Raw genomic sequence first — 13,587 nt, 5'->3', positions numbered from 1 at the left:
GCAAACCCTAAATTCAAGTACAGTGCCATACCACACAACTCACGAATTGAGTTTTGAACACTTTGTTGATATTTAAATTAATTGGGCAAAAGATGTAAGAATGATATAAGAAAAAAAAAACCACAACCCTATTTTTCTCTCTCCCTTTCTCTTTTCTCCCTTCTCTCTTCATTTTCTCTCTTATATATCATTTATTCCAAAATCTGATCACTTCATGTTGTAGCTGAAGAGTCGGGATACATTTCTACCCAAATCAGATTTTCAAACCAGATAAGTTCATTTTTTACTCTAAAGATCCTTTATTCTCTATTTTTTTCTATGATTTAGTCATCAATCTTAGTGAGGCCAGATGTTAGTCTAAAGATCACTCGATATTGAATGTTTGAACTTATCCTGGTCCTTTCTTTTGGATTCGCTGATAATCTCTAGGTCAGATGTTAGTCTCTGGTAGGGGCATACTTAATGAGTCTTCCGGAAGATGATGGATTCATGTGTAGTCATTGGGATTGAAATGAAATCCAATGATTGTAATTGAAAATATATTCATGAGTGGTCTATATGAATGATGGAATTGGTATTGAAATTTTATGACAACATTTAAAGAAATGTTTAGAAATGATTAGTTTGATTAGTTCTTTTTGCATGAATTAAATATGTTATGGAATTTCTTTTTATTAGTTTATCCTTGCTTTTCTTGTTTTGTTGTGAACTACTGCGATGACTATACTGTGGATACAAGCATATGATCATACAGGTGTCAAGAGACTCGGGAGGGCTTATGATGTAATTTTGAACCTTATATTGTTAATATTTATACTTCTATAAGTCATAATCTTGTAATAAAAATATTTTGAAAAATTCTAAACTTGTATAGGAATATGTATATTGTAATAGGTATATGTATCTTCGGAGTGTTACAAAATAGGATTATTTTTTATCATAAAATAAAAAAGGAAAAAAGTTATAGAATTGTTTAATAAGTCAAATTAGTTTATACTTTCAAGAAGATCGATTCTATTCAGAACCTGAAACATGCATAAACAAAACAGAAGCATGAATGGGAGAATATGTCCAATGGGATATTTTGAAAATAGCTTTACTCTGTTTTGTGCTTTGACTCGTCCATAAGAACTACTGCACATAACTTATTCATGACAAGCTGGGTATAATGGACTGATAAGACCGTGTTAGGAATTAACTGATAAATTAGTGTTCTAAAATAAAGCCATGAATCATAAACCATTGAACCACATACGGAGCTTTACCCTCATCAAACATCACTGCAACTGCTCTCTCACTGTTGTTCCTCGGCGACTTCCTCTTCATCTAATTCATACTGAAACCTTTAAAAGAGAATTTTAATACAATACAGGTTTAATAGTTTTTTCTTCAGACAAAAAGATCTCGTGGAAACATTTTTTTCTCTTATATTAGTCCTGCCCTTGGAGTATTTTGAGGAGAGTGATACTCTCCGGAATACACATTGGTGTATCCAGCAGTACCTAAAGAGAGACCTAGTATTACTTATATTAAGGCTCTTGGGTAGCGTACTTTAACTTGGGTCTCAATAGTTTGAGAATGAGAACAACCAAATGCCAAATGAGATGCATATATTTGAAGAGACTTACATGAATGTGCCCAATAAGAAGACTATGTTGAAAATAGAACATAAAAGATTGTGTTCCATTCCAACTTCCAAACATTTTCTCATGTTACAACAAAATGTAATAGTTGCCTAGAGGAATCATGTGAAAAAACAATCTTTTGAAGAAGGATGAATGATGTTGCCACGGCAAAACTTCTGCAGATTAAAGGCTTCACAATCATGGGCCACAAAAAAATAGACAGCAAACACATTTTTAGTTGTTATTTTAAATTTTTACATTGCTGCATAGGAGAAATATTTGAAGTATCAGTGCCTTCGTTATTATGTATGGAATATGGAAATTGCAAAGCAAAAAGCATAAGAACGAGAGAATAAAACGGAAATGAAGAAACAAGAAGTAGTACTGGCATTGAAGTTGAGAAGCTAATTTGGAGTGAGAGTGCATTCAGCAATTTTCTCCCAAGATTTGAGCGTTTTGTCTTCAGTGTCGGTTTTGTACAGGGCAATACGAGATACCTGAAAGGTCAACCCAGCGAGAGTGTGGTCGATGGCACTAGCCCTCTCTTGAGCCTTTCGCTTCTCCTCATCGCTCAAATCTCCGTAGAGAAGACTCAAGTGCGGCATGTAAGCTGCAGAAACAGGAATCGAATCATCAATATTTCAAATTACGAAGTTTCTTTCTCTAATAGGAGAGTGAAAGGAAGAGTTACGGGTGGAGCTGGCGTATCCGAAGTGCGTGCAGGAGTGGGCGCTGGCTTCGAGGAGGTGAGGGTCGGGGCGGAGGAGGAGATAGACGCACTGGTAGAAGAAGGTGCCGGCGGCGACGCGGTCCACGGTGACGTGGAAGGGCTTGAGGGCTTGGGAGGCTGATCGGAGCTTGGCGAGGGCGTCGTCGGCGGTGAGTTTGATGGCTCCGACGAGTGTGATGTGGGGTTGGAAGTGGGGCCCGCCGAAGTCGGATCGGAGGGCGGTCATGAGGTTGGCGAATCTGGCGGCCACGTCCTCCGGTGGAATCGCCCACACCGAATACACGGCCTGGCTTGCCATAATCGAAGTTCAATTGAATGAAAGTGGAGGAAATTGATTGGGATTGAGATTTAGGGTTGGTTGATTTGGATTTGCAAACCGAGCTATGATAAGGTAGGAGAAGATTGTGAGGGAGAGCGATAAGGGGAAGAAACTTGGTGAAGTGAGAATACGAAGAATCATATAACAAAATGGGAACTCTACACGCAGGTTCCACAATCGATGAAAAAATACAATTGGTATGTTTTTTCTAAATTATTTACATAACTGCAGTTCCTATATATGGGTAAGAATTGGCCATTAGCTCCTAAGTTTACAACAAATAGCGTAATGTCTTAATATATAATTTAATCTCAAACATGTTGTCAGTATTTAATCTAAATTAACAAACCTGACAGAGCAAATCATGTTCATTAACATAGTTATAAGAATATAATAGCGACATATCAGGCACAAGAACTGGGTCAAAGTTTTCGTTGTTATATGAAGATGTATTACAGAGCTTCTTGCTCTTGTATGCAGAATGTAACATTTGGGTTGGGTCTATCGATGTATACCTAAACCCTTATACGTATTAAATCTCAATGATGCTATTCATTCTTAATTATAAAAACATGATACGCAGTACATCTTCTCAAGAGACAATTGGAAGAATTCATATGGAATTCTCCATGACAATAAGCGAACACGTGAAGAATAAAAAGAGAACAACCTAGAGAGTAAAAAGAAAGAGATAGAAAAAAAAGAGAACAAAACAAAGAATATATCTATTTTTTTATGTTACGACAAAGAATATATATACCATTAAAAGACAATCAGTGAAAAAAGGTCGTCTTATTCTACTAATTTAAAGTATGTGGCCAGAAAAAAACAATTATCTTGGAGTTATGTTCACAATTGCATACTTTACGACTAGAAAACTGTGGCCAAACCATTGTTTAAATTTTAGGCCACAGTTTTTATGTTTCAGATTATGATTTTTGTTATTGCATAAAGTAAAAAATAATATAGTACATGAAATTCTTCATGACAGCAGATAAAGAATAAAGAGAGAAGAAAAAAAAAAAGAGAACAAACACAAAGAATATATGTGTATCATTTCAAGTTATCAAAATCAAAACAAAGAAGGTATATATAAAGCGAAAAATATAAGCAAAAGAAAATTTAACTTACAAATAACAAATAAGATGGTTTAATCAGCCTATTAACAAACTAGACGGTCCACGGTTAAATACATATATTAGATGGCCCTATATTAAAAATGCATATGAGACTATTTAGTGTGAAATAAGAGGGTTTAGAAGGTTTGTCAACAAACTAAACAATTTAATATAAACAAATAGTTTAGACAAATTTATTATTATATTGTCTAGTCTGTTAACTCAAATTGACTAAACTAATAAACATGGTTTAGCGAAAAATTGTTTATATTAATACTAGACGATCTAAGGATAATTATCTAATACTAAACAATTCAACGAAAAACTATTTATAAAATCGTTTATAGTAAAAGACTATCTAGACAAATAAATTATATCAAATCAAATAAAACAAATTTCATGTATTTTGAATCTAAAATTATAATATTTTAATTTATGGATCTTTGACACTCATATCAGGCAACTTTCATATGTGCATACAATGTTCAGTTTAGCTTCCTTAAACTTTAAAATCTCAATAAAATTTGATTGACACTTTTTTTCTCACTTATATTTGAAAGTACTTTTCATAATAAAATATTATATTTAACTAATAAAAATAAATGTAAACAAAATTTTAAAATAAAGTAATAATATTATTGGTAGTGATACGAGAATATGAAAGAAATTAAAGTTTCAAAATAAATGATTGTCCATAAAACCCACACATCTAGTCTCATCCTACACCACCTATCCAAAGCACTAATAAAAGATGATTGAAATAGTTGGATAACGTCTTGAAACCTGCACTAACAAGGGCCTACAAGTAGAGCCTAACGAAATGTTTCTTTCTTGTCACTTTTCATACTTTTGATGTGAAAAAGACATACGTTATTATTCTTACAAACACCAACTAAATCTCCATAGGATTGGAATGTCTTCTTCTGGACTGCTACATAGTGCTTTCTTCACAAGTGCTGATATTTTGATATTATAAAACAAAAAACACTCACTTCACAACTTAATATATATATATAAATTAATTTCTTTTAATATTAGTGTATTGCAAACTATATGTTGGGGTAAAACACTTTTCTTAGAACACTATAGTTAACCATAGTGGTATTAGTATACCCTAAACAAAAAAGGCAACAGTAATTTGCAGTTTTTATCATTAGGAAATAAGCCAATTGTTAGTTTATTTCAATGGAGATTCTCATATTTATAGGGGGGGAAGATAAAGGTTGACATGAATGAAAAAAAAAGTGCACTGAGAAGAGAATCTACTGTAGTTTGTGTCAAAGGTTAACGCTGTCATGATTATTCTGTCTAACTTCACTAACTATCTTAATTGTATATCAAATTTGAAATACATTTTGAGCTACACCCCACCTCTTAAAAAAACTACAAAGGGCATTTTGCCTGTGATCGGGATAAGAAGCAATTGCGCAAACTAACTCATCCCAATAAGCCTTAACATTATTTCAAAGGTTAAACCAGAATAGTCATTCCCCAAGAACTGGTTAAAAAGGCTAGTCTGATAGGCAAAACTCGTTTTAACAACCATTGTGAAAATGAAGGAAGATTAAAACAAATATTAAAGAGGTGAAAATAGAACTAAAAAATGTCCAAAGGCATGAGGTAAAGTAAAAGTTTGATATAGATTTCTTGGAAACTATAGCTCTAACTAAAGCCGTTACAAGGAAAAGAAATGTGAAATCCTATATTTTCTAGCATTCATTTGACAAACGATGAGAAATACAATGCACTAATTTTTCACTCCTTATAGATGATTTATGATATCTCATCTTAGTATTCAGTCCTCTGAATTGCCACCGGTAACTACAGGGTGTTGAGGCCTGTACTTGTACCTCTTTGAAACCAACAAATAGACAGAGAAGTTGGTCAAGCTCAATATGGAAAGGAACAAATAGAACAGGTTAAGATGGTTTCTGTTAATATTGTTCCCTGCTAACCAGCCTCCACTTGTAGTAGTATTCTTGGTGGCAATGTTCACGATTTTTACCAATATGGAACTTAGGAAATAGCCAGTGGCCATAGAGCACCAGAGGAAGCAGGTTGATGTGGATTTAAGCCCTTTTGGTGCTTCTGAATAGAAAAACTCAAGTAGCCCCACGTAGGTAAACATGTCTGCTATGCCAAATATAAAATACTGAAACGAAAGCCAGAATATACTCAGTGGCAATGGCTGCTTTACTGGCACTGCATCAAGCATGTTGTTGTCTCTTGCAACTCCTTTTCTTTTCACCTCTATGATTGCTGCAATTGCCATGGAGATGGAGGAAAGTATTAGGCCAATTCCTATGCGCTGCAAGTGTGTAATGCCGGTGGGAATACCAGTGCATTTACGTAGAAAAGGAACACAGATGCGATCATAGAAAGGGATTATAATGATTAAGAAGGCAACTGGGATGATTGGTAGGGATGCAGGTGGGATGTTAAAATGCTTGGTGATCCTTGTGTCCATGGTGGAGCCTTGTTGGACAGAGAAGGTTTGGAGTTGTGCTAAGCATAGGGTCATTATAATTGAGCAGCAGAATACAGGGAGCATGCTTAGAATGATTTTGGCATTTTCTACTTGTGTCACTCTGCATAGTTTCCATGGGTTTGAGGCCTCTTGCTTCTCATGTTGCTCATCAGATTTTCTTTGAATAGCTGCTTTGTCCAAGAACCTATGCAGAAGGAACCTCAATGTTAGAACTAAATGCACTGGAATTGGAGTAATATAGTTGGCAGAAGAAGCTTTTTTTGTTTATAAAAGATGAAATCTAAGGCCTTTTACTCTAACCATGTATCAAGTTTAGTGCTAAAGCTATCATGAAGTAAAATATATACATATCACTAACTTCAGTCACAACTGGGATTAAACCTGTAAATATCTCTATGAGGTTGATACTCTACGTCCACTGCAGCTTCTTTGTCCTGTTCAATCTCGTATAATTCCATAGGATCTTCAGGAAGGGGAAGGTTTCTGTTGCGAGTGGCTGCTATGTAGACCTGGAAAATAAAGCGAACAATTTAAAACAAACAGTTTGATCAATGCAATGTTGAAACATTAATTTGATACAAGAAATAATCTATAACTGAAGGCTCATTATATAAAATTCATGTGTGTTGCCATTGTGTTCAGAATTGAAGTAGTGACATAATATTTGTATAAGCACTAATTAGTAATTAGAAATAATGTACATTAATGAAATCTAGACAAAGATACAAGAATTTTTGTACTGATACATGCAGAACAACTTAAAACAAGAAGGTAATTAGTAATTGAAAAGGGTGTGTTTATACCTGTATGATCTCAATGATGCCGTTTTTGGCATGTGCAACATGAATTCGGTATAGTGGTAATCCAAAGGCAAAGATTATGGTGGCCAGAACAATAGCAACAGTGGAGATTCCAAAGCCCCAGTCCCAGCCATTGTGGTCTTGAACATACACATTAAACGTTAAGCTCACTGCTCCACCGATGCAAACTGCTAACAAGAGACTGTTGAAGAAGCTTGACATTTGTTTTGCTTCTCTGGGGTCTCTCTCATCGAATTGATCAGCACCATGTGATGGCAGGGAAGCCTTCAAACCTGAACTGCCAAAGGCCAACAAGTAGAGCCCTATGAACAGGAATGCTTCTTTCTTGCCACTCAGCTTTTCACAATCTGCATTTTTCACATACACGTTGCAAATAAGGGGCTTCAGGCTTTTCATGTGTGCCTGAATTGTAAGCAGTGACAGTCCCTGCAACACAATTCACAACATTATTGCATCTGTTTAAGATTTTAATAAGCCATAACAGAAGAGCTTTTTCGGTGATCCTCAAAATCGATTTCGAAACTATACATTTATATATACATTTTGGCTCACTTTCTATTCAATTATTTTTACTTCAGCATAATTTTTTCTTACAAATACTTCTTATTTGATATTTCTTTATCTTTTTAAATTACAAAAAATTAATTGAAATACATTGATTTTGATGAAATGTGTTTCAAAATTAAAAGGATTCGAGCTCTGTTTCGATGAAAATGTTAGCTGTTGGCTATGACTTCTGTTCTTCTGCTTAATCTGGGATACGCTAAGACAAGCATTAAAGGGTGGGTTTTTCTTTATGCACCCCAGATTTTTTTATCCACCACAGGTTTTTCTTCATGTACCTCTCTACCTTTTAAAATTCCCATTTAATCTTTCTCATTTTTTAATAAATATAAAGTACTAAAAGTATCATTTTAGATTATATATTTCAGATTTGTTTTTATTCGGAATTATGTAAAAATAATACTTATCTTGCATAATTCTGAAATAGACTTTTAAAATGTATTATCTCTATTCAGGCATGATTATTTTAAAAGATATTTGATCTTATTTTGAAGTGTATAAGTCAAAATGTTTGTGATACTACTTTAGGTTATATATTCTAGAATTTCCTTCACCACTATTCTAGAATTAATTTTATAAGACATTATTTGATTCTATTAGGAATACATAAGTTGCAATGTGTTAGATACTATTTCCTGTTATATGTTTAGAAACACTCATACGGCTTCATATTTGTAATCTAAAAGCTTTTTAATACATTTTTGGATAATAATTTTCAGAATGTGTAAAGGATTCTAGAAAGACATTTAAGGTTTTTGAAATTAGAGTGAGGATCATAAAAAAATATAAGAAAAAATTATTTGAACTGATGTATGCAGTTATGACGAAATTTATCAACTCCGATGATCCAACAACAGTTCAATAAAAAATGATATATTTTATTAAAAAACAAATTTTAATTTTAATTCAATTTTATAAAATTGATTGATAAAATAAGATTTATATTTTTTTTTTAGAAAGATAAAAATAAAGAAAAGTTTGCAAAAAGAAGTATGTGTACATGCGAGAACAATTAATGTGTATAGAATCCACAGTAAACAAGAAGAATAAGTTCTATTCTACACTAAAATCCACTTCAAAATCCAATTCGATTCGATACGCATTTCCTTAGTGATGCTACTCACTGATCACTGGCTACATATCTTTTCACACTGAGGTTTTCATATTTATAGTACACTATTTTTATCTTTATTCTCCTTTCCAATCATTTTATCTTTTATGTTTATCATTTTTTCTCTTTCTCTTCCCACTATACACTCAGAGTCAAAAGACGATTATTCCTTATCAAAACTTGTAATTTCACACTCACATATGATGCTTATAATGAATGACTAATAACTTGTATTATTATGCAAAGGAAAGGTAATTTTGGATCTTACCAGTGACTCAAAAAATCCAGAAATAACAACGCATTTGTATCTGCCAATCCAAGTATCAGCAAGAACAGCAACCACAATGGAGAGCATGTAACTAACACCCATGTAATTGGTGACCATGTTAGCTGCATCTGCTAGGTCATAATGCATGTTTCGATTGAAGTATGATACCAAGTTCACTGCTAGTGACAGAGTTGCCATGTTCTCGATAGCAATTGCGGCTGCATCCAAACCCAAATAACACTACGTACAATTAATTAACCGATTTAAACATTAAACAATCAAAGTTACATGGTTAGTGGTCACTAAATTAAGGATTTCTCCTTTTCTGTTTGTTTTTTTATTAGTGGTAATGCTATCACTTCACCAATTCTCAAACTAGACTTTGATTCCAAAAGGAAAAGAGAAAAAGTGAAAATGGTATTCATGTTTCTTTCTCTTACTTTGGGATAAATATATAATTAATCCACTCACCTTAATTTGTATTGTTACATTTTCATGTTACTCTTTAGGAAAATGTTCATGAACTTACTGCATCCGTTTTAGCTTACCTAGTATGAGCAATGAAACTTTAATCCCTCCATGTTTGTGCTTCAAAGCTTTTCTTCCTTTCCAATCAACCTTTCCATGAACTACCTCTGCTCTCTCCTCCTGCATCCACTTCACATTCCCATCAACAACATGATTTTCCTGCATGCAAATGATGATCTGAATAAGTGGCATGCAAGAAACTTAGGTATATAAACAAAGAAAAAAAAATGAAATACCATGGTTATGCAGAAAACTTTTGAATAGGCAATTGAAAAGAAAGAGAAGTATAGTAAAATACTATAGGGGATAAAACCATTATCTTCTTTATATATACTTCAACCTTAGCGATTTATATGTATGAAAGATAATTATGCACTCATCAAATGAGTGATGGTGACTCGTAACAGGGTCACCATCATTAGTTGGCTGATGACCAGTTCTACGGAAGGAGAATATGCACTGTTCTTGGTTGATAGCAAATTGAGTTACATGGAATTTGCCGACTCTGCAACAGTAAGATTCTAAACTGGTTTCAAACAGCATCAACACAAGAATCATAATTACGAGTACAAAATGCTAATTTTAGAACATATGTTCACAAGTCTGAGTTCAAGTTTTTCTTCTAGTTTTAACTTTTGCAAAATGTCTTAATTGGTAATATACATTTTTAAAATGCTAAAAGTCCCTAGTATTATAACATAGAGTTTATACAATACTTTATCTATGTAGCGATATTTTTGAAATGTTGCTAAAAGGATCTTTGTTGTTGACACACAGATTTAAGAAAAAGTTCTTGAGTTTTTTTTATTGTTTGACAGAAACACATCTCATTTGTACCAAATAAAAAACATATGTTAATGGAAAAGTAATTCAATCTATACTACAATAAAATCATTAAATAGTAATCAAAGTTAGAGACAAAAAATAATTAGTTTTGTATTAACTAAATTAGATACTAATTTAGAAATTAAAAATTATTGATATTTAATATGGTTTCTATTATTAATAAAATATTATAAAATGATTTCTAAATTATTATCTAAATTAGCTACCAATGTTTTAGATACTAATATTTTATATTCTCTTTTTAGAGACTCGTTTAAAACATAAGTAGGTAGTTAATAATAGTTAGGCACCTATTTAGAAACTATTTTATAAATTTTTATTAACAATAGAAATGATTTTAGATACCAATATTTTTTTTAGTTTATAAATTATCTTTAATTTAGTCAATATAGTGACTAATTATTTTAGTCTCTAAAATTAGTTTCTATTTGATGATTTTCTTGTAGTGTTACATTAATTTTTCTAATGAGATGTTTTGTTAGTTTCTCAATATTATATTAATTACACTTTCTTAAAATTTTATTGAGTTAAATATGTTTTTCTATTTTTATACAAAATTGATTTTCATTCTTAATCCAAACTTTATAGATACTTGTAGTAAGGAAATTATTAGATGGATCATTGCCAGTTTTTCTTTTAAATGTCAAACAGATTTTCCGTATGACTTAAAATGTTAAAATAATTTCATGTTGATTCATGGTTGACGTGAATGTTATAATATTATAATATAATTCACGTTATAAATTTATTACTAAAAAAACACGACTTATTATAATAATTTTTTTACTACAAACACACAATAAATTTAAAATTTGTACTAGAAACAAAAACGAATATAGTATTATAGTATAAGAAAAAAAATGTATGTCATCCATTTTTATTATACTTTTAAAATGTGATAATTTCATCTTGAATTTATTTTTTTATGGAGGTTGCACAAAGAGAGGTTCCCTCTTAAACAAATTATAATGTAGGCTCTCTCACTTGGACAGATCTTAGAACAACACCCCTTCAAAGTGCAATGAAGATCACTGCTCTAGGCCATAGGCCTTCATGATCACCATTGACCCCGTCCATCGTGAATTTTATAAAGCTTCATTTTGTATTAAAATATTTGTATTAGTAAAATTATTTAATGACTAAGATCTCATGTTCCAGGATATTTGGTTCTCTTTGTTTTGTTTATCATATGTTACTATCAATTAAAGCTGTTTTAAGTACAAATAGGGAAGCAAAATGGAGGGAGCTGTTCTGCTGAAGTGGAATGTGGCATAGCAATATGTGAAGTTCGATTTAGGCAAAGCAAAATTCTGGAAGCGACGATGCCAAATTACCAAAATGCTCGGTTTTAATTTTCTGCAGAATTGTAATGCATAATGATGCAGAATTTTTTGGAGTTAGGCAAAGCAAAATTCTGGTTTTATTCTAATCCTTAATGTTGCAGAATTTTTTTATAGGTAATACATATTCCAATATGTTTTGGTATGTGTTTGTCTGTGAAGATAGTTTTATCTATGTCTGGTCGGATAGTAGATTTTTATATAAAGATTGAAACATTCGTAAAGCATAAAACTATTATGATCCCATAGAAATATCATTATCATTATGAGGTATGAGGTGGATGACACTAAAAATCACATAAAATCAAATTTAACAAAAAAAAAAGTTAATGCTTAACACTTGAGTGCTTCTATTTAATTCTTTTCCTCCTTTCTTGGACAAACTCAGGGTCTAACTAAGCAATAAATTAACTTAAAAACTCGGGTATCATGAGTGTCATCACACGAAAAAAAAGTTTTGTTGCTACATTTTACATAAAATCTAAAAGAGTAAATCATCAAGTGTTCACATCATAGTATATATATAAACTTTGATGATGGTGAAAATTATACAATAGTAATTAAATTTGGTTTATTGACATATCCATTTGTTTGTTTGTTGGAGTCACTTGTTGATGTCTCAATCTGACACAAATTCAAGCCGGCTATGGCTGCTAAGACCACTTCACTTTAATTCGTTGTCTCCCCACACTTGATTGAATAAATTGCCTTATCATTGTAATTTTATTTTTCTGTGTTTTGTACGAATATAATGAAATATTTTTAATTTTTTTATTAGTATATGATTATTTATAAATAAAAACAAATTAAGAAGGAAGAATAACACGTATTTTAATTAATAATATTTTTATTATATTAAGGTTGCATGTAGATTTTTTTTAAATGCAATAACCTTTATTAAAAATATTATTAACACGTATTTTAATTAATAATATTTTTAATCATAACTATCACATCAATCATATATTTTAATAAAAAGTTTCATACATCCAGTATTAAAACATACACAATTTCTTCACATTTTTATTTTAAAAAATTTTACACTTATATTTTCTCAAATCTTCATGCTTTCACTCTTAAATCTAATCCAATATTAAAAAAAAATTATAAATAAGTCATTATATCTTAAATGACTACTACTGACTTTTTTTTAAATGGAAATTATTTTTAAGTGTTATGTTTTATGTTGTAGATAATATATATCTTGAGGATAGATGTTCTCTTTTAAGGAAAAAAAAAAACTGTTGATCATTATAAAAACACGTGTGTATAATAAAAGAACACATTTGCTTTACTGAGTTATTAATAATTATTGTAATTTACAAATAAAAAATATTATTACACGACGTTAATTTATACACTACAAGAAAATGATGGATTTGCGTGGGCCAGAAACGGACGCAAAACTTGAAAAACGGACGCTTATGCGTCCGTTTTGCGTTCGCTAAGCACGCAAAAAGCGGACGCACAATTTATTTTTAATTTTCTTATTATTACTAATTACTATTTATATTAACCCAGGAAGGCATTAACCACTAAACCAAACAAATTCTTTGGTTATATTATCATTTTTATTATACTTATTATTAATATAATTTATACATATTAATATAATTATTATTAATAATAATAAAATAAATTATACTCATATTATTAAATTATTATTAATATTATTATTAACATTATTATTAATAATATTATTAACATTATAATTAATATTATAATTAACATTATAATTAATATTATAATTAACATTATAATTAATATTATAATTAACATTATTATTAATATTATTATAAATATTATTAATATTATTATACATATTATAC

The 13,587-nt window shown here is 31.1% G+C and overlaps 2 protein-coding genes and 1 non-coding gene across 4 annotated transcripts; all 3 read right to left on the bottom strand.

The window, feature by feature from the left end:
* Positions 1-1,593: 1,593 nt before the first annotated feature.
* On the bottom strand, positions 1,594-2,952 carry LOC137812182 (cyclic phosphodiesterase). 2 transcript variants are annotated; one of them, XM_068614097.2, is made up of 3 exons: positions 2,317-2,952; positions 2,011-2,235; positions 1,594-1,887 (listed from the first exon to the last, which is right to left on the bottom strand). In XM_068614097.2, exons 1-2 carry the CDS (start codon positions 2,651-2,653, stop codon positions 2,030-2,032), a joined length of 543 nt encoding a protein of 180 aa, XP_068470198.1. In that variant the 5' UTR covers positions 2,654-2,952; the 3' UTR covers positions 1,594-1,887; positions 2,011-2,029. The 2 variants fall into 2 exon arrangements, with proteins under 2 accessions (XP_068470198.1, XP_068470197.1); XM_068614096.2 differs by having other exon boundaries at positions 1,594-2,235.
* Positions 2,953-5,409: 2,457 nt separating this feature from the next.
* LOC137809779 (protein NRT1/ PTR FAMILY 4.5) lies at positions 5,410-9,919 on the bottom strand. The gene is made up of 6 exons (XM_068610859.2): positions 9,809-9,919; positions 9,593-9,731; positions 9,045-9,262; positions 7,084-7,527; positions 6,662-6,789; positions 5,410-6,464 (listed from the first exon to the last, which is right to left on the bottom strand). The coding sequence occupies exons 1-6, from the start codon at positions 9,809-9,811 to the stop codon at positions 5,588-5,590; spliced, it is 1,809 nt and encodes a 602-aa protein (XP_068466960.1). The 5' UTR covers positions 9,812-9,919; the 3' UTR covers positions 5,410-5,587.
* Positions 9,920-11,343: 1,424 nt separating this feature from the next.
* LOC137813112 (U1 spliceosomal RNA) lies at positions 11,344-11,504 on the bottom strand. Its single transcript, XR_011081350.1, has one exon. It is a non-coding gene; the product is annotated as a U1 spliceosomal RNA (small nuclear RNA).
* Between the last annotated feature and the right edge of the window lie 2,083 nt (positions 11,505-13,587).

Source organism: Phaseolus vulgaris, chromosome 2, assembly GCF_051622355.1.
Source record: "Phaseolus vulgaris cultivar YP4 chromosome 2, ASM5162235v1, whole genome shotgun sequence".
In the NCBI taxonomy this organism is placed as follows: domain Eukaryota; kingdom Viridiplantae; phylum Streptophyta; class Magnoliopsida; order Fabales; family Fabaceae; genus Phaseolus; species Phaseolus vulgaris.
Note: the sequence above shows the minus strand (reverse complement) of the source record. Positions and strands in the feature narration are given on the sequence as shown.

Excerpts from the sequence above, each read along its gene's own strand:
- LOC137812182 (XM_068614096.2), bottom strand. The coding sequence starts at position 2,653 with ATGGCAAGCCAGGCCGTGTATTCGGTGTGGGCGATTCCACCGGAGGAC. Across the intron at positions 2,236-2,316 it reads CGGATACGCCAGCTCCACCC|CTTACATGCCGCACTTGAGT; the intron begins GTAACTCTTCCT and ends CTGTTTCTGCAG.
- LOC137809779 (XM_068610859.2), bottom strand. Across the intron at positions 9,263-9,592 it reads AGTTTCATTGCTCATACTAG|CCGCAATTGCTATCGAGAAC; the intron begins GTAAGCTAAAAC and ends GTTTGGATGCAG. Across the intron at positions 6,465-6,661 it reads CCTCATAGAGATATTTACAG|GTTCTTGGACAAAGCAGCTA; the intron begins GTTTAATCCCAG and ends CCTTCTGCATAG.